At 44.9% G+C, this 21,383-nt stretch overlaps 1 protein-coding gene across 1 annotated transcript in view; it reads left to right on the top strand.

Annotated features, from left to right (window-relative positions):
* Window positions 1-21,383, top strand: part of AASS (aminoadipate-semialdehyde synthase) — a 417,355-nt gene that overhangs the window by 328,088 nt on the left and 67,884 nt on the right. Inside the window, exons 16-18 of the mRNA XM_085654183.1 lie at window positions 3,788-3,898; window positions 8,815-8,923; window positions 9,961-10,101. Of these exons, the coding sequence (XP_085510309.1) occupies window positions 3,788-3,898; window positions 8,815-8,923; window positions 9,961-10,101 (361 nt within the window). The remainder of the gene's footprint in view (window positions 1-3,787; window positions 3,899-8,814; window positions 8,924-9,960; window positions 10,102-21,383) is intronic.

Raw genomic sequence — 21,383 nt, 5'->3', positions numbered from 1 at the left:
TATTTGCATTGGTGGCTGTCCGATTTCCATCATAACAAGAGCATTGCAATGTTCAATCAAGTAATCAATCAAGATTTATAAAGTGCAGCTAATCACCCAATAGGTTATCCAGGTGCTTGAGGCCCGGATGCTTATTCAAACAGCCAGGTCTTGAGGGTCATTCATAATTTTGGAAGTGAGGTGATGGTCCGGAGGTGCGTGGGCGATCTTTATGCAATGTGGGAAAAGGAGCATCCTCCACTTGTGCTTTGGTAGATGCAGGGAGTGTGGACAAGTGAAAGGGAGGCAGAGCATAGTCTTCTCGATGGCTGGTGGAAGTTCAGGAGGTGGTTAATGTAGGCAGAACCTTGATTGTGTAGAGCCTTGTGTGCGTGGGTCAGCAGCTTAAATTGGCATCTCTTCTTTATGGGGAGCCAGTGGAGTTTCCTGAGGTGAGGTATGATGTGATTTGGGTTTGTCAGGGGAGGCCGAGGATAAGTCATGCTGCAGCATTCTGTATAGTCTGAAGTCCCTAGAAAGTGTGTGGTGATTCCTACGTAGAGGGCATTGCCAACATTCAGTCAGCTGGTAATGAGGGCTTGTTTCACTGTGTGTCTTGTGTGTAGGAGTAGCCACTTGAAGGTCTTACGTAGCATGCACAGACTGAGGGAGCAGGCTAAGGAGATGGCATTGAGATTTCATGGTGAGCTTGTTGTCAACGATGATTCCGAGGTTTCTGGCATGGTTGGAGGGAGTGTGTGCTGGCCACCAGGAGTAGTACCATGTGTTGCTGCTGTTGCCAAAGATTAGTACTTCTGTCTTCTCTGTGTTCAGCCGCAGGCAATTGTTCTTCATCTAGTCTGCAAAGTTTGTCAGGCATCTATGGAAGTTAGTTCTTTGGTGGTGGGGTCGTCGTTGTGAGATGATGAGTTGGGTGTCGTCTGCGTTGTAAAAGAGTAGTCCAGAGCGTACCGGGTCATCCACTGTATACACCCACGCTCCCACTGGTCTGCATCCCCAGAGCTATGGATAGGTACCTTATGGCTAGGCGAATGTAGGCATGGATGGAAGCAGTAATTCACACTTTATGTAACTGCTATGAGGATGGGCAGCTCCATGAATTCAACAACATGTTTGGCTATTACGAACTACCAGAATCCCAGTTCTTGCTGTACGCCACCCTGCATCAGTCTCTGGGAACCTATAAGGAGACTCCCACACTGAACTGCCAGTGGATGAGACAGTGCAGGTCTTGCTCACCTTTGGGGTGGTCATAAATTGATATCATGGCTCTATAGATCCCTCCAATCCGTGATTATGAACACATTTATGAAGTTGAGGACCTAGTGGGACGGTGAGGTGGGGAAGGAGTTAAGGGATAAGGCATGAACTGTTGTGCTGGAACAACTGCATCAGGTATTTGGGAAAGCCAGGTTCAAATCACAGTTAAACTTCCTGCACACCACCTACCTCATGACACATAGGCTGAACATCATGGCTGGGTGTGATAATAAGCGCGGTGCCCTAAATGTGCACAGATAGGTGCAGATTTTACCCATATGACATAGACCTGCCTGACAGTAACAGCCTTATGGCAAGTGGACACTGATGACCTAGAGGACAGGGGCAAGACGGACTTATGTACTGTGGAGACATGCCTGTTGCGGTGATTTGCTCATCCTGGGGCGCAGAGGGCGAGATCTAGATTTCTGTATCCAGTCATGCAATTTATTGGTGCGCCATAGAGATGCACCAGAGATCTCTTACAGGACCGTCCCAGTATGGATTGAGCTTGGAAGTAAGGAAGTGGGCTAAAGTGGAGGGTGTGGCATTGCATGACGAGGGTCGGCGGGGGCTGCATAAACAACCAATTGTGGGCCCCTGGATACACTCGATGACCTTATTCACGGATGCCCTTGTGTGATCATGGCTGTTTTGGCCATCAGATGCACTTTCGTTACAGTGGAGGGCATGAACTGACATTTAAGAGATGTGAACCCAAGGGCACCAAAAAATGTTAAGGGAGGCAGTGGGGGAGGAGGGTGGATGTTGGGGTGGCAATCTTTTTTAATTTGTAACCATCTTGAACTTATGCGTTTGCTGCAGAAGAGACTTGGTGAGCGAGAACTGCTTGAGGTCACAATAATGAGCATGGCTATTTGCAAATGCTATACAGCTGGATTCATCTGTTGGCATTGGTATCTGTGCACTGAAAGAGGATAATGTTCAAAACTGAATAAATCAGTAAAACAATGGCTTTCTGTAATCATTTGTGCGTAATCTGGTGAAAATTGCTAGACGTATAGCTTACTTTATTTGAGCTCCCACAACTGCTACACTTAGAGGTTCACAGACGGCGACAATTCTGAAGGCATGTGATAACCAACAGTAGTACCTCCTGGTACCCAAGGCTTAGCAGTGTTAAAGGTACTGGAGTGGAAGTGCTGAAATCATAAGCACAATTAAAATTAAGTAAACATATTTACAATCCAGACAAAGATGTAAATGAACATTTAGTAAATGTGTCAGCAAAGACAAAGTTGGAAAGAGATAAATGGAGTAAAACTCACAAAATGTCTCTTAACATATTCACTTTAAGGTCATAGTGTGGACTAAATTATTTGGAAGTAGATGAAAGAAAAATATGGCTGAAAACCCACATGTAACTTTTAGTTCGGCCTGGACCATGAGTTAGAAAAAACTAAGAATGAATGTGGTCTACCAGCCTTGCATGAAGCAGCACTGCAAGGGCTCCAAGACGACACAACGGCAGTGTTTTACATCACGAAACAAGGGTGTTTAAGGTCACTGAAACTGTATCTGGTGCCCAATAGTATCAATAATAATTACAAAGTGATAGTTTAAGCCTGTTAAGAAATTCAAAGCATTTTTAATAAACAAAACCCAGCTGACTACCAGTTAAGTTGCCATCATGCATGGATAGATATTTGATTGATGCACCAAACCATTCACCATGAAAATATCTGATAAGATTTAAGTTCCCCTAATTACTGGTGACTGCACCCCAGCAATCTCTGTCCTAAATGTGTGCATTCCATTCTTAAGAAATGTAAACATCCAGTAAACTAAAGCACCTGTTTTCTATTTGTTTAAACGGGCTGAGAATATAGGCTGAGAATGTCTCTGCAATATTTTTGCGGTCACTCTCCATAAGTTCTGATCCTTAATTGACCTAAACGTATCTTTCACCAGACTCAACCTGATAGGGTAGCCATGGATATTTGCCACATCCCTGGCATGCTGTAACTAATAATAAGAATGGTGGTATCAAAAATGGTAATGGTGCTGACTAAGTTCGTCACTGCTAGACTGATGTTATGTTATTAATTATCTGCTATTCAGAAGAAAATACAGATAATTTGGGGAAATTGGGTAGTTAGTCTTTGTGCTCTGATATGAAACCTATGGTATTTTCTAAAGTGAGTGAGGTGTCCAGTGGCTGTGGTACTTTACTCTAAATGATGTTTGTCCGTATCATTTTTGTAAATTTAGTGCCATGAAAAGGTCCTGGAGCCTTCTGTGATAGTTGAATTCCTGGAATTCTAGCTTCACTTGTGTTATCTAGCTAGTGGCTATGAATTTTTAATGTGTTTATTCTGAACTAACACATTGATTTGGAATGAATGAAGTCTTTCTCTCAAGCATGTAAATTGTCTGAGCATTGCTGAACTGCTTTAAAAACTATCCCAACAAATCTGTGATCCAAGCTTTAAAGGTTCTTTAAACACTTCATTTATATTCCCTTCTCCATTATAATGTTCTAACAGTTTACTGTTTTCTCTTTCAGCTTGCTGCCTTATGCAGCCCATCCTCTTGTTGCCAAAAAATGCATCAACAACAAAGTGAACCTAGTCACAGCCAGTTATCTTACACCTGCCATGAAAGATTTACATAAGAGGTATGGCTAATTATCCCTAAATATCACTTGTATGTCTTAAATGTTCTGCCCATGGAATATGGGAAACCTAAACGGGACTGTAAGGCTATAAAAAAAAAAGCCTTTTCCATTTTAAGTCCCGTAGAAAGTTGTGCTTTTCAGAAACTTATGAACCAAATTTACCCAAACATGCTATGAACTAGACCTTTACTCAAAAGGGAGTTTTTTGTGGTTTGGATATATTTCTGTCGTTACTGGTTTTAAGGGTTACATTTATAGCTGGTTTGATGGTTAAATTTGCAGATACATTTTCAAATTAACTTTTTTTGATAGACATGATTGATTGGTTTCAAACAACCCTGTATTTCAGTTACTGCTATCTTGTATTCACTAATTTATTTAAGATTGTCATTGTGGCAAAACATGTTGTAGGGGAATTGGCTGCATGATGTTCATTGTTGCTGTTGAAACAGAGAAGAAAAATTGCCGTTTTTGACACCCCAAATCAGATGAATTTGCTAGATAAAAAAGCAAATGTTTCAGCTAAGCTGCCGTTTACCTTTATTTTAATTTGCTTACACCTGAGAATTTTTGACTGCTTTTTATGAGCTCAGTAGGGTCACTGTTGGTTGCTGCCCTTCTAGAAACTATTTAGGCTTTGCTTTTGAATGCATATATCAATGGCTATTTTTGTTTCAAAAAGAAGCCTTTGTTTGTACAGAACCTGAGCAAGAAATTGTTTTGTACCAAGTTGGTGTAATGTTATATTTGTTTTATGTATAGTCTGTGTGATTTGTTCATTGTTGTATATATTGTAAATTGTACTGTCCCTGTGTATTGTAATGTTATTAACAAAATGAATTGTCAAATTGATGAATAATGTATTTTTCAAGAAAACTTTATGAAAAAGGAAAAAAGAACACAAGAAAATAATGAATAAACAATCATATGGTCATGACAATTAAGGTGTGTGATCTTCGGTTTTGAATGGAGGGTTGAATGGACATCAGTATTGGCATTTGTGTTATGGTTTGAGATTATAGATGGCCTAGCCTTACTGATTATGGGCTTAACGCTATATAGTTTGAGGACTTTTAGACAGTTGGCATTTTCTTGCCTTAGCCATTTGATGCCTGTCTCTGGGTCACATGATTGGGTGTGGGTGACAGTTGGGCTTTGTGTATTCCTCCTAGACAGCAACACTCAGTGGGAGATTAGGTGTGACTATGGGCCATCACTGGCAGGATTTGAGGGAGGAGCAGGGCACAGCCCAAATTACACTTGAATAGGCTGTGTCTGTCTCAACACAGATGGCTGCATACCCCCGGTAGTTAGTCTGAAGCCAGGGCAGGGAAGGCAGGGCATCTGTGCACTTCAAAAGCATGCCTCTATAAACGTCTCCCCACTTCAAATGCATAACTGTTTATAAAAGGACCTCAGACACCAACTCTTCAGTGCACTTCTGGACCTGTGGATACTCTGTCAGGAAGGAGGACTGCTGTGCTGCTACAAGAAATGCCACCCTGCATGACTGCTACTCTAAAGGAACTGCTGCCCTGCTGTGTTGCCCCCTTATCTATGTAAGAAGAACTGGACCTGTAACTTAATCTTGAACCCAGGACCCTAGAGTGACTCAACAGTGTTAGGCTTCCTTATCTGAGCCTCAGGGACATAAGACTCCCCAACCAACTCCGGACCCAGCTGCGGCGGGCTTCTAGCCTCCAAGTGGTGCCTCTCAGGTCCTGAACCCTTGGTGTGGCCCAGGAGCTCCTGAAATCAAGCTTTTGGGCTCTTTGCAAATAGGCCCATTCACACCGGAATCGTGCAGCTTGCATTGAAATTCAGCGCGAATAGCCCATCTCTTCACACAGCAAGTATCGATTGCCTGCGGAGGTCTGCCTATACGAAGCACCAGCCGGTCCGCCCGTGACACCCAGTCTGCCCATCACGCCACATTGAGCACCACCTGCAACGCTCTCCATGCGACGCTCTCTAAAGCAAACAGGACTCTTGGCACAAAACTTGAGAAGGTAAACTTTAACCGGGATTAATCTGGTTTGGTTTGAACTTTTGACTTTGACCCGGCCCAGCACGACCAGATAGCCCAGATCGGCGCTTTCTGCTTTTAGGCACTATTGTGCAGTTTCTTCTTTTTAAATTCATAACTCCAGTTCTACTGATTGGATGTTTGATTTTTTCATTTCTTAAATTAAACTCTATTTTTGTAGCCTTGAGTGGGACCTTTTTGTGTGGTATTTTAACTGTTTTAATGTTTGAAGTGTTGCACAAATACTGTACATATAGCCTTTAGGTTAAGCCTGACTGCTCTGTGCCAAGCTACCAGGGGCAAGCACAGGTTAAAATGGGATTTGCTTGTGCCATGCTCTTACTAGGATTGTGGTTGCTACTTGACTAGGCCTCGGACCCCTGCCAACCACTAACCAAATTTCTAATAAGCCAGTACATACATTGCAGTGTGTAATAGTGTGCGTGTTCACCCACCCTGCTTTGCTACACCTGTGAAGGTTTGTGTCGCAAAGAGGCTAGGACCAGCATGCCACATGCCCCTGTAAAGTCTATAGCCTCACCCTTCAATGAAATCCATTGATGGATTTCTGTCTGAGGTCCTTGTGCTCCCTCAAGCACTGTGTACAGCAAAGGGAAGAATGAAGTTACATACGTCTCAAAAGCTATAAAGAAAAATAATACAACATCAGTATATTAACCGGGTAATCCACTGTTGTACTTAAAAATAGTTACATTATTCTAGGATGGCATGAATAGAGACCTGAAGCCGATGGCAAATGTCGAAAATCAAGTTTCTGTTGAGGAGTCGAGAAATTATTCTTATTTAGAAGGGCGTTAGGTTCTTACCCACCATTGGGTGTCATGCTTCATCACTGGGCCCGTTCCTCACATGTGTGTAGTTTTGTGTGACACAGACATGCTAGCCTCAATATTGAGGGACTTTTTAACAAGGTGGAGGGCTGGAGCGGCTGGTGTAAAATGGGAAGGTCCCAATCAGGGTGACTGGTAATTAATGAATGCACTGTCTTAAACCCTGATACTAAGAGAGAGTGAAGGGATCAAAAGAATAGTTAATTAAGATTACCTCATGGCGGACCCGGCTGTAGTTTTACTTTGGGCGCACAAAGGAAAATCGGGTTGGTCAGAAAGCATTTCAACCTTACATAAATGCCTGCTAAAGACTTAAAAAGCTATCGTCTGAACCTTGATCCCAGCAATATGCTAGGCAGATAGATATTCGCGGGGTGTATCTTACATGTGACAGATGAGAATGGGAGATACCAGATACCTTCCAATACAGTTGGGATAGGTAATGATACGATTCCTATCAGTGTTGCGTTTGGTAAAAGAGAAAAGACAGAACAAATCGTGTATTAAATTGTATAAACATCTTGGCCCCTCCCTTGTAGTGTAGGCCCTTCCATTGTAGGGTACAACAGATAATTGTAGTTTTGTGCACTAATCTTAATTAAGAGAGATATTGAATTCTTTATTCCAAACACCAAACCCTACACTTGCAAATGCATGTAATGGGACCTGGAAAGTCACACAGCAGTTGCCGGAGGCACCTAGTGCCGCACTGCTACCACCCAGAGATCACCAGTGCTAGTTGCCCAGAGCAGAGCTAATGTGGTGGGAGATACAATAAAAGTGGGTTGATGCAGCTTTAGGTATGTAAAGGATGATCTAAAATGCAAACACGTTGTTCTGCTCTGCTTCCCGATCTAACTCTTCCTCAACAAATGCAAGGGTATCGAGAGGGATGTCCAAGAACAATTCCCTCCATCTCAGGGACACTTAGTTGCGAATTGTGCAGCGCCCATCCCTCACCAGTGAGTGCCTGCCTCTATGGAGGTGCAGCTGGCCCAAATGCGAATAGATTGCAGCCGCCAAGATGGGAATTAATCTCAGGAGTGGAGGCCCAGCTGGTCTGGTGAGGTCTATCTCACGTTGAGGTCCTTACCTCATGTTCACTAGCCCAGACCTCCTTACATTGACTCCTGTACGTTCATTCATTTAAAGAGACTCTGTGCTCGCTATGTCACTTGAGCATGCATTTCGTAATATGCCCTACTTTTTGGAAGTTTACCATGGTAATCTGGACAGCTCGAGATGCCGGCCTCCTCCCTCTTTATCGTGCATGTACAGCGGCCATCTTGGATTAAAAAAAAAATAATGCTTTGAATGCTTATACCCAGATAAGACTTGACACAGTTCCTGTTAGCTATTAGTGTCTGGAATGACTCAATTGGTCCTTAAAGGGAGAATTTGGTTGCCACTTAGAAGATTGTTAGCTTGGGCTCCTTAGAATACTGGCCTTCGTAGGGACCGGACGTGACTGGGGCAGAAAATAGGCCTGGCACCAAAATAAAAGTGGCCCACGTTAGTGAATTAGAAAGCTAAAAAAGTGGCCTATGTATGCAAATTGGGGCAGTTTTGAACTAGTTAAGATATGTTGAATAAGTGTTTTGTGAGGTATGGAAGACTTCATGGATTTGAGCTTGCTGCAGGCAAAGTTTGTTTTAATATCGGGAAAATCAGCAGAACAGACTGCCCAGCCAAACATAAAACAGGTGCACAAACAGCCAATAACACGGCCCACGCACTGACCTGTCAGATCAGCCCTTCAGGCACTGCCTGATTGGCCAACAGGCAAGTCCGACCTTGTGTAGGATGCTGATTTCCTGGGAGTTGTGGCTCTTGATTGACAGCTTGTGAAAATAAGTGTTTTGTATATGCTGCAAAACTAGCCTACCTCCAAATGTAAGGGGTAAGAAAAGCACGTGAAAAGGCTTCTTGATACTCTGAGATACACTTTCATTTCTTAGAAAATGTGTTCTCTCTATTGCTCATGTTTGATACGACAAAGCATACCAGCTGTTTCACCTATACTATTTGCAATATTTCAGTGCTGAAGATGCTGGTGTGACAATTGTTGGTGAAATGGGCTTGGACCCTGGACTTGACCATATGCTTGCAATGGAGTGCTTTGATAAGGCACGAGATGTTGGTGCAAAGGTAGGTGAAGCTTAAGCCCCGATTGTGTTACTGGTTTTAAACAAAAACATTTCCCTCTGACCTGTTGTCTCGCTTTATTTAATTAAGTGGCCACCGAAATGGTGGAATGTGTTCCTGTGCTGTGTGTGTCACTGTAATTAATTTACATAATGCTAATGCTGGTTATAATATTTCTTGGGGATGCACATTATTTTATCTTCAAAGTGACCACTAACCAAATTCCTCTAAACTAGATAAAGAATGCACCTGCACAAGTTCAATCTGCATATACAGATGTATTATTGGTGCAAACTGTCCTATATTAACAGTGGATTTCGTCTTCTGGAGAGGCTGCTTTTATAAATGTAAATGTTACCATTTCCTCCTCACAGCATAGGGCCATGTTCAACTCACACTTGGTCAAAGCTGGCCATATGGGCTTTTTATATCACCTACATAGGCCAGATTCATCATTTTATGCTTTGTATGAATCAATATGCAGTTTGACTTTGCTGAATACTGGTCCCCTATTGGAACTTCTCTCCTCCTGTCTGTGTACTGCACTACTGAACAGGCGCTCCCCTCCTTTTTGCACTGCAGCACTGACTAAAGATCACCATACAAAGGCACCCTCGTCCCTTCCAGGTCTACACAACACTACTGAGTATTTTCCCTATTGTCACACCCTGTTTTCTCGTAGACCATAGCTGAGGATTCACTGTAGTGCGAAGTGGCACACTCTGGTGTGCAGTCCAGTTAACAGACTCTGCACAGCATTATACGATGGGACACATTGAAAGTGATCTGTGATTTGAACCGTGCTTAGCAAGCAAAAGGTCTATCTCCTTTAGTGGGTTTTGATGGATTGATGTTCTTAAATGTTGCTTAAAGAACTCTTATAAAGTCTTATAGGCAGTTAAGTAACATTCTTCTTAATTGTTGAAAACAAATTTGTTAACTAGTAGAATAATGGAATACAGATATAATGTTTGAAAACCTTTCATATGGTCTTCTTCACAGATTCGGTTCATCTGTTTTTCTCTTTTATCTGTTTGCAGATAGAATCCTACAACTCCTACTGTGGAGGACTTCCTGCTCCTGAATATTCTGACAACCCCCTGAGATACAAGTTTAGTTGGAGTCCCTTGGGAGTTTTGTTCAATACAGTCCAGCCTGCTACATACTTGAAAAGCGGAGAGGTAATCCATAGTAGTGTATATCAGTAGTCCCACCACGCACCTCGAAGAATTAAAATATGAGACTGCTTTAAAGAACAGAGAGGTAAAACAAGGCCACACTAAAGCAGTGTTGTAGCCACGCTCCAACAGTGGGTTGATAGACTAGTTTAAAAAAACGAAAAAAAAAATCACTATCGTGCTGATAAAAGCTCACTCGCATAAGTAAGTATGGAAATAGGCCAGTTTATTCCTCAACCCTACAAGCATCTGTTCTCCTCCACACCCAGATGCAATTGCTGCTCTACAAAAACAAATTGCTTTAAACATCCTAAATGTACAGATCTAATGAGTGATTATGCACACTTTACCTGTGATGCACGAGGGTCCCACATTTGTATCTTCGACTCTACATACAATACCTTTCCTTTAAAAACTGAAAAGCGGTTGTAGAGCAGCCTTCGTACATACTAATTGTAACACTCTGAATTTCATTAGTTAGACAATATTGAAATACATTTGATAAAAGAACCATTAATTAAAATAAAATAATTAAGTTTACTCTAGAATTTTTTTTTAACACACTTTATTTAGATACCATCATAACGGATCCAATGTAGTGAAAATTTACATAGGGACGGTCATTAGGTCTCGCCTGACCCAGCGCATGCGCTGGTCTGGTGAGACTTGTTGAGAGGGTTCCAAAAAGTGCTACCAGGCCAGCCTAGAGCTACAGTGCATGTGCGCGGGCGCGTGCGCCACTTTTACCGCGATTACTTTCACTTTAGCGGCTCCACGGCCTCTTTGATGTTTAATCGCGATCACTTTCACTTTTGCGGCCGCACCTTATAAGTGTTTAGTTATGCAACTGTTGCATGGCTAAACACTTATAAGGTCCCAAAGGCGAGACCTATTGGCTATGCTAGGGGAGAGGATGTGGTCCGTCGGCTGCGCTGCCGCCTCTGGTGCAGGAAACCAGGGTTCGAGCCTCGAGGTCGCGTGCACATCATGTGATTCTGGGCAAATCACTTAATCTTCCCGTGCCTGAATGTGTAATGTAAATACGGTGCCATGTAAAGCGCTCCAATACCTTCGGGTCGAGTTCGCGCTATATAATTATGCAAAAAAAAAAAAATGCCAATGCTTTTTTTTTTTTTTTTACTTTTAGCGAGCTCACGTGCCCTAATCTAGTTGTTAATGTTACCATTGCAAGTTTCAATATTTGAATTTGGAGGCTGCTGCCTTTTAACTAAATGCCCGCTTTTATTTTCACCATCGCGGGTTCTCATTATTTTAATTTTGGAGCAGGGTGTCTTTTAACTACACGCCCGCTTACTGCAGCTCTCTCGCTCTTCCCTCCCCTCCCCCCGCACGGAGGCTCTTGTAACGTCACCATCTCACCGCCCCACTATTCAGGCACTGGATTTCAATGTGGCAGCTGTGAAGCATGAATCTGAATGCGGAACGGCCGCATATTGCTACACAAGTAGCTAAGCGATAAGGGTATAGACGTGTACAGAGAGTACAAAGTCGGCCGCTCTGGCCGTTACGCCACGTTTCGAAAGAAGGGTTAAAAAATGTGGCAACACTGCACAGCAGATGAGTTCAGATCCCTAATGGAGCTTTGAACTCTTTTGCCTCTGACAGCCCAAATCCCACTGTTTTACCTTCCGGTTCACTTAACTCATGAGAGTCAATACTTACGTTCTGGCAGATGCACTGGGCTTGTGATTCTCTCACCTTCGGCTGCTCTTGGGTGAGTCATTTGGCGGCTTCCAAGGAGGAGACGTACAGGGCAGGCTGGCAGTAAACTGTCCTATCCAGTTGTTCCCGGGGTCAGTGCTGGCAGAGGTGCAGCAGATCATAGCCCAACACTCGCTCTGCTGTAGTAAACATCTTGCATACTGTAGGGTATGCAAGACACCCCCCCCCCCCTCACCATGCCCGGGTGCTAGCTACTCTGCCCGGGGAACAGTAGCACTCAGTAGTCCACCAGGGACTGGCTTTGCCTCTCTTGTGTTGTGGCTTCCTCAGCGCCTGCAACAACTCTCGCAACCTCTCTGGCCTCAGTCCACGGGGATGCTATCAGGAGCTGAACCAGACAGACCCCTGATCCCTGTTCTACCTGGCATTAGCAAAGTGTGGGACCAAACACGCACGGCAGTAGTGACAGCCATGACACCAAACACCACACGTGCACATGGGCGAGACTGGCTGTGAGGTGACCGTACCAAGGTCAGGCACAATTTCTTCTCTTTTACTAATACGACATAAAACTGTCAGCCTGATCTTGAAACGGGTCCTAATGTGGCCCATTCGCAGCCTCGTTGACTAGCTGTGGATTAAGTATGTGCCAGTCTTTTTACAGCGGAGAATTCCAGTAAAACACTAGACCGCGAACAGTCCTGCTGTTGAACGACAGCAGGTTATAATCGGGGCCACTGGAATTATGCTACAGGAGAGGGTCAAATTATGCAGCAGAGGTTCAGCAGCATTCATTGTAGGGCGCCCTTTTTTACTGTTCACAAGTGCCATCACAACAGACGCTTGTTTTTCACTGCTGCAAAGTGGCTTCAGCCTGGGCCGTCTCTCTCCACAGTTGTGGCCATTGCCAGTGTGTCTTGTTGTTTCAGAAGTCAAAGGGGAGCTGCATCAGATTGCGGGGTGTTGCTCCGTATTGTGCCAGCACAGCTAGAAAAGGCATTCCCTTCACAGAGTAGAATGTTTAATGGCTTCCCTCCCATAGAATCCTTTTCCCTCCTTCGCTTGTGTATGTTGTCTTTAATTCGTGGGTCAGGTGTAAAAGATAAATCAAAGTAACTGGTTTTTCCAAATGACCTGTCCCTGTTGGGAATGTAACACTCTGACAAGTTCCTTTCTGGAGCCCACCAACGGCCAGCCCTCCCAAACCTAATCTGTGTTATTTATACTACTGTTTACACTGGGCCTAACAACCTCTGCAAACGGCCCATAATGCCTTTCACTGATGGTAATGCTTATTGGTAAGCAGGGCCCTAATGGCTGGCAAAGCGCCTTCTGTTTATTTTTGTAGCTCCGCTTTGAATTAGGGGCAGTGGGATTTACTGAGCATGCTTCGTGTTTGCAGATTAGATACAGAACTGCAGTCCACGTGCTTGGTAAACAACAGTAAATAATGCTGATAAGACACGACAAGAGTTTCTAAAAGTTTCTAACCAAAACTAGTCTAAATGCCCTAAATACACGTTACAAAAGGTACACAGGCTTGTGCAATCTCTCTCTCTCTCTCTCTCTCTCTCTCTCTCTCTCTCTCTCTCTCTCTCTCTCTCTCTCTCTCTCTCTCTCTCTCTCTCTCTCTCTCTCTCTCTCTCTCTCTCTTTCTCTCTTTCTCTCTTTCTCTCTTTCTCTCTTTCTCTCTTTCTCTCTTTCTCTCTTTCTCTCTCTCTCTCTCTCTCTCTCTCTCTCTCTCTCTCTCTCTCTCTCTCTCTCTCTCTCTCTCTCTCTCTCTCTCTCACTCACACACACACACCAGCTACGTTTTGCATATAGCACTTGAACCCCAGATGGTGGGTGTTTCCTGTCTATGCGGACAGTTTGTCAGGAGTAGGTATGAAAGACGGAATATGTCATGTTATTTGTTTCACATCTGTATGCAGCACATCAAGCAACTTGAGGTGTGCATGACCATCGCTCCTCGCCTGTTGAGTGTTGCGCGAGGTGGTTCCATGTAGAATTGGACACAGTTGGTGTTAGTCTTCAGTTTATGCGTTTTATATATGATGGGTACAAGGATGAGAGGGGAGATGGAAGCAGCCTTTGAGGGAGGCATTAGTGAATTATTCATTTTAAGAGGGGGGTGGAACTTGGTGGGCCAGACTCTTTAATTACCTCTGAGGAAAAGTTGTTTTGTAAGTTGTGTGTTTTACTATACATCCTTGACAGTATTCAGGTACTAACTTGCTCTATGTACATGATTCCCCCAGAATGATACTTTCTTTTTTCCCACGTATGAGTAGAGTCCCAGCTAAAAGCTGGACATAAGAAAGGTTTAGTTCCCCCACACAAGCCAGTGGCTGTTTTTTGCTACTCCACTCAGAGCTTGTGCCAATTCTAGGGCGAGATACATATAGCTTTCATCTCACGATGTTTTGGTGGCCATGGTGCATTACTGTAGGGTAACCCAACACAAATAGGTGTAGTGTATCCCTTTTCTAAAGGGCAGAGAAATGTAGGTCTCTTATGATTTCCTCCAATGAGAAGGGAAACTTATGAGGTCCCAAAAGCGAGACCTATTGGCTATGCCAATGCTTGTTTTTCTCTTACCATGGATACAGCATAAATACTACACAAGATTACCATATTTTCCCCCTCCCTCCGTTAGGCTGAAATTACTCTAGAACATAATCATTGAATTTAGGTGGTGTCCTGATCACTCTGCCAGCTCGGCTCCTCATAGATTGGTCATTGCTTAAATCTACGTTTTCCAGCTCCCTCTCAGCATAGGTACACTCCTCCTCTGTCCTTAGAGGAACCTCCCTACAAACTTCAGATGCAGGTGTAACCATTGCAGGCCTAGATTCCCTGGCACCTTTAGGTTATCCCTCAACCAATCCCATAAGCTATTTACTTTGTTGTCCAAACCTTCCTCCCTCTGGTTCTTTGCACCAAGCTACGCTGCTCAAATGCCACTCCTTCCCGCCACTCAGTCTCACAGAATTATTCAAACGCTTCACCACTCTAAAGGGATGTGAAAACTTACTCTGGCCCTTGGGAACTTTTTCAGCTCTCTTCATCTTCACTCATTCCCCTATCTGCAAGTTAGTATAGATAGTACTATGTTATTTTATCATAATAAGCTTTGTAAGCCTCATTTGTTTTCTGTATATTCCTAATGACAGACTCTGCGGACCAATCCGTACGCTTTGAAACACTCATCCAGACTAAGTTATCTTTAGTATACGCTTTCCTGTCCCTCATTAATTCTAATGGACTAAATCCTGTTATGGTAGGGGTAAGTTGTAGGCCCATACCATTTTCCTCACTTCCACCCACCACTTGGCTTTATTCCTGATGGCTAACTGAATGGAGCCCTTAATGACACAGTTAAACCGTTCCACATTGTTATATTCAGCTGGGTCATTGCTCCCCATTGTCACTCACAACTCTCATGGGTAGGGCTTCTTTAATGAAAATGTAATTAAAAACGTGATCACTGCCAGGGAAATAACTTTAGGCACACTTCCTACTTCTGCCCACGTAATAGAATGGTCTACCACCACCAAGATTAATTTCACTGCGTTATCTTCAGATAATATAGGTCCCATGATGCCAATACTAATGGTATTACAATACATCTTAGGACATTCTATTGGAATCAATGTGGGGCTCAGAGTTCTTAATGTCTTGCCAAAATACGTGCATCCTTGGCAATTTATCAAAAACTGTTCCATTTCAACATCAACTCTAATAAGACTCTTTTCTTCCACTTCACTATCCCAAGATGCCCTTCAAGGCATAATTCCAGATTTTTTACCCATAAACTTGAAGGTGGAACAATTTTGGCATTCCTCATCACAAATCCATTACTGCTCATGCCTGACCTCCCCAAATTTCTCCAGAACTTCACTTAAATTATTTTTACAAGGCCAACCATTAGTGATAAGATTCCTTACATCCATCAACACTGAGTCATGGTAATACTCGTCCTTCCGTTTATCCTTGCTAATGTATTTTAAATTCTCACTCTCTACCAATGCAACTTGGCAGTCAAAATAAGTGTTCACGGGCCCATCTTCAAATGTAACAGTAATCTACTCAGACAGTCTGCAACCATATTCTGTACCCTGGGAACATTTTGAATCCTATAATTAAAACCCTGCAGCCTTAAAGACATAATCGCAATGCGTGGTGATGCTCTCTGTAAGCCACTAGTTGACAACCGCTTCGTCAAATGTTTATGATCTATTCTGACCTTGAATTCTGATCCCCAAACAAAAGATCTGAAATGCTCCAATCCCCAAACATAGGCTAGCATCTCCCTTTCAATAAGAGTATTGCTCTTCAGATAGTGACAAACTCCATGATACAAAGGCGACAACCACGTTGTTGCCCTTACTGTCTTTTTGACTTAAAACCGCACCAAGCCCTTTATTATTGCATCAGTGGTTACAATGCTAAGAGTGCTAGGATCAAAACCCTGTAGTGAGGGTGTCTCTGCAATATCCTAACACGTTTAAAGGCATTCTGACAATCTGTCGTCCACTAATGGTTGGCTCTTCTTTTAACAGCTTTTTCAAAGCAAAAGTATTTTTTGAAAAATTACAGGCAAACTCGGCATAATATTCAGTTAGTCCTAAAAACGACCTTATTTCCTCCTTACTTTATGGTGCAGGTGGTTTCACCACCACCTCAACCAATCCTTTTTTTGGTTTAAAGCCATGCTGTCCAATTTCATGCCCCTCATATGTAACCTCATGTGTTGCAAACTTACACTTTGTCCTTTCAGCTGTTAACCCCCTTATTTTTCAATAATCAAGGACATTTCTCAACCTCTCATCATGGTCACACTTACTTTTCCGCATGATGAGGATATCAACCTGCAAGAATAAAATGCCCTGAATCTTTTTTAACAATTCAAACATCAACCTCTGGAAAACTTCTGCCTCTGAGGCAAGCCCAGATGGCATCCTCACAAATTGGAAAGAGCCTACATGTTATGAAAGCTGCCAACATTATTCTTTTCTTATGAAGTGTATCCTGATGATGTGCAGATAAGAGATCAACTGTAGAAAACCACGAGTTCCCTTTAATTTTAGATAACAAAGGATTAATTTTAGGAAGTGAAAATGGGTCAATCAATATATTCCTATTCAGATCTCTCAAGTCTATGCACAGCCTCAATTTACCATTTGATCGTCTCGCAACAGCCAAGGGAGAAATCCAATCAGATGACTGAATTGGTTCAGTTATTCCAGCATGCTGAAGTTTCTCAAGCACCCTTGAACCTATTCACTCAACAAAATTGGAACCTGACTCATTTTGTGATCCTCTAGGACAGCATTCCCTTTTAACATAACTTTGTGTTGGAAGGCCTTCAATTGGCCCACTTTTCCTGAAAGTACTTCAGGGAAGTCTCTTCTCAACTTACTACCCGTCTCCACACTTTCTCCAACAACCAGCACCTGTTCAGCTGTATTAGGGTCCAAACGTTTCCTCAACTATCTTTGGTCTCTCTACCCAACACTGACGAACCATCTTCAGCCACATATAGTTTCCCATCAGCCATCCCCCCTTTGAATTCTATCTTTACCCACCTGAAGCCCAAAATGGGAATACGTTCACCTGTGAAACTATCAGGCTTGACATCTAATGGTAAAACAGTACTTCAATTAAATTCACAAATTTCCCTCTCCATACTTCCTCATTAAGTATAATGTAAGGTGATCCTGAATCAGCTACAATAATAATTTTGATACCAGCAACCAACATGTCACACAAAGGCTTATTTCAAGTTTTTATACTCAAAATGCATGATCTTCACTGTTCAAAACGCACTCCTTTTCTACTGATTCCTTCATTCCCGAAATCTCCTTTGGGTTCAGGTTACTCACACATTTCACTTAGGGGTTATTTCTTTTCGTTTTACAGGCTTTGACGAAATGTGCAATAACCCCATAATCTGAACATTGTGGAAAACATTATATCTGATAGAGAATGTTAGTTGTAGATTCCTTACCTTAGAATTTCTCCAAGGCATCGGTCTGAATCCAGAGATTTTTTCTTCAGCAATTCCCCTGCCTGTCAGTAGGTGGTGTCGGTCTACCCCACATGTGTCATTGGCGTTGTAGTCTCCGGGATGACGTCAGTTCTTTCTTTTTCCGCGCCAGTCTAGCGCAGATCCGGAGAGAGCTACCCCTTAGCTATTTTTTGGCTAGCTTTTTGCGACTTATGTCAACGACTTTTTTGAGTCTTGGACGCCTTGTGCCTGGGGTATGTCCCAACGTCGGACCTGGTTTAAGCCTTGCGGCTCCTGTCACAAGATGATTCCTGTGATGGATCTGCACCTCGTGTGCTTGTGATGTCTGGATCGCAACCACGACGCAAAGCCGTGCTCTGACTGCCGGGACATGCACCCAAAGACTTTGCAAGAGCGGTCCCGAAAGTTGTTGGAGGCCCGCAGGTCGGCTCCGTGTCGCTCCCGGTCTTGTTTGCGAGGAAGGTCACGAGGCCGTTCGTAGGGCCCCCCACTCCTCGTCGCACTCCAAGTCGTCAAAGTCCTCGGTAAGTCAAAGCCCCGTCTCCCGTCGTTCGGCTGATGTGATGCGGGACTCAGAGTGTCGTCGCTCGAAGTCTATGGTGCCTGCTTCAGGGACGACTCTGCGCCTCCCGCCTTTTGCAGGAGCCGGAGCGTCTCCTGCCCAAATTGGACCGTTTTACGAGGCCTTACACCTCGTCTTTCGACAGCCCAACTCTGCCGGCGCACCTTAGAGCCCCACAGAGCAGGTCAGGGGTGCTGGGCCTTCGATGCTGGCTGCTCCATCCCTGGCGACGGAGGACCCCCCGCAGATCCAGGCCTGGATCCGGATCGACACTGGTCATTCTCACTCGACCATCCCGGGTGCCAATCTCGACAACATCCGAACTGATGCTGGAGGGTACTTTTGTTCCCCTGTTCATCCCTGGTGTTCCCTATTGACCAGAGGGTTGTGATGAGGACTGGGAGGGGTTGCCTAACCCTTTAACTGACCACCTGGAAGAGCCAGACTGGGGAGAGGACCTAGGTGATGCCAGTGGTCTGGACACCTCTCCAGACACTGGTTTGCTTTCTTCCCCTACTGTGGCTACGGAGGAGGGAGCTTCCTATGCTGTGGTGGTGAGAAGGGCTGCCAAGGTCCTTGGCCTTGAGGTCCCTTCAGTGGCAGTCATGACTAATCTCCTGACAGAGGTGCTTCAGCCTGCCGCTTCTTTCTCGGAACCCCTATTGCCATTCAGTGAAGCTCTTACTGATGTCCTCCTTGGCATTTGGTTCAAACCCAGCACTAGTGGAGAGGACAATTGCCCACCTACACTGCCCAGCCCCGGGCGACCCAGTGTTCCTGACCCAACACCCTTCCCCAAAGAGCTTGGTGGTTCAAGCCTCTTCTTCTAGGGGTGCTTTCCCTTCTGCTCCTCCAGATGGAGAATCCAAGAAGCTGGACCATCTTGGGAAGCGCTTGTTCTCTTTCTCCAGCTTGGCATTGTGGTTGGTGAATACTGCATGCCTCTTGTGTCGCTACTACCTTATCATCTGGGTTACATTCGCGTAGGTGCCGCCTCAGTGCCCGGAGGCGGCCCAGGCCGTTCTCTCCCAGGCAGTTGTGGATGGGAGAGACGCACCCAAATTTGCCATTTAATATGGACTGGATACAACCGACTCACTGGGCAGAAAAATTGCCACGCCGGTAGCCCTTAGACGCTGTGGCTGGTTGAGGACATCTGGCTTTTTGGGAATGTCCAGTCAACCTTGAGGGGCAAGTTCTTTGATGGCTGTCGTCTTTTTTGGTGACAAAGCAGATTCGGCGCTTGAGCACTTTAAAGACTCTTGTGCTACGGCCAGATCTTTGGGCCTCACTGCGCCTCTGTCCACTCCAGTCTGCTTTTCGTCCCTTTAGTGGCTACGGAAGGGTCATCCAACCATGATCAGACCAGTCTAGCCACTGGTTCACGCAAGCTGCCCAGCCTCTGCATGGCCACGGACTTGGGACCCAGCATTCTTGCAGGTCTGGGAGCCAGCGGCCGGGCCAGCCCACCATCTCCCCCTCCCCTGCCACTGCCTCCAAATGTTCCTAGTCCAACGTTCCAGGCCCATCTACAGCCAGTTGGAGGTAGGATTCGCCATCACCTCCTCCACTGGTAATCCATCACATCGGACATTTGGCAGTTCACTGCCAGGAATTCTCAGCTCTTTTGGACAAGGGACCTATAGAAAGGGTCCCTGCACGAGAAGTAGGTTGTGGTTGCTATTCCGCTACTTTCTGGTGCCCAAGAAGGATACAGGCCTGTGTCCTATTCTAGACCTACGGGCCCTCAACTTCTTCCTCCGGAAGGAGAAGATCAAGATGCTCACGTTAGCTCAGGACCTTTTTGCCCTCGACCCTGGAGACTGGATGGTGGCGTTGGACTTGCAGGACGCTTATATCCATCTTCCCGTCTTGCCAGCCCACAGATGCTATCTATGGCTCACAGTGGGCTATGAGCACTTTCAGATCACCGTGCTCCCCTTTGGCCTTGCCAGTGCCCCTTGGGTGTTCACAAAGGTGATGGCGGTGGTCGCAGCTCATCTGCGCAGATCAGGGTTTCCAGTTTTCCCCTATCTCGACGAATGGCTGTTGTAGTCTGTCATCTCCCAACTCCAGACTACGGCGGACCTCCTGCATTCACTGGGGTTCACTATAAGGGTGCCGAAGTCACACCTGAAACTCTCTTAGACACTCCCTTTCATCGGAGCGGTTCTGGACACAGTGCAGTTTCGGGTCTATCCTCCCGAACAGCGAGTCTCGGATATTCGGGCTATGATACCGATGTTTCAGCCTCAATTCCGGATTTCAGTGAGAATGACTCTGAAGATGCTGAGCCTCATGGCCGCCTGCATCCTGCTGGTAGATCATGCCAGGTGGCATATGTGGGCTCTGCAGTGGGACCTGGAGTTCCAATGACGGCAGCATCAAGGAAATCTTTCCGACTATGTTCAGATCTCAGGGGGAACTGCACAACAACTGCAGTGGTGGTGAACAAACCTAGATTTGGTCAGAGGCAGAGCTCTCGCCCTTCCCCAACCAGATCTAATTGTGGTGACAGATGCATCACTCCTGGGATGCGGTGGCCATCTGGTAGAGGCGGAGATCAGAGGCGTCTGGTCTCTGGCGGAATCTGGGCTCCATATCAACCTGCTGGATCTCCAAGCGATCCGTCTGGCACTGAAGGCATTCCTTCCCTATCTCAAAGTGAAAGTGGTGCAGGTGTTCACAGACAACACCACCGCCATGTGGAACTGCATAACCAGGGCAGGTGGGGTCGTGGCCCCTTTGTCAGGAGGCTCTCCGCCTCTAGAAATGGCTGGAACATCAGGGCATGACACTGGTGGTTCACTGCCTGGCGGGTTCTCTGAATGCCAGGACGGACAAACACAGCCATTGATCTTGAATGGCGTCTTCATTCGGAGTTGGTGCAAGGTCTCTTTCAACAGTGGCGAGAGCCTTGGTTAGATCTGATTGCCACAGAAGAGAGTGTGCAATGTCATTAGTATTGCGCATTAGAGTTTCCAAGGCGGTACTCGCACGGCAACGCTT

Source organism: Triturus cristatus, chromosome 4_1 (genome assembly GCF_964204655.1).
Source record: "Triturus cristatus chromosome 4_1, aTriCri1.1, whole genome shotgun sequence".
Taxonomy (NCBI): Eukaryota; Metazoa; Chordata; class Amphibia; order Caudata; family Salamandridae; genus Triturus; species Triturus cristatus.
Note: the sequence above shows the minus strand (reverse complement) of the source record. Positions and strands in the feature narration are given on the sequence as shown.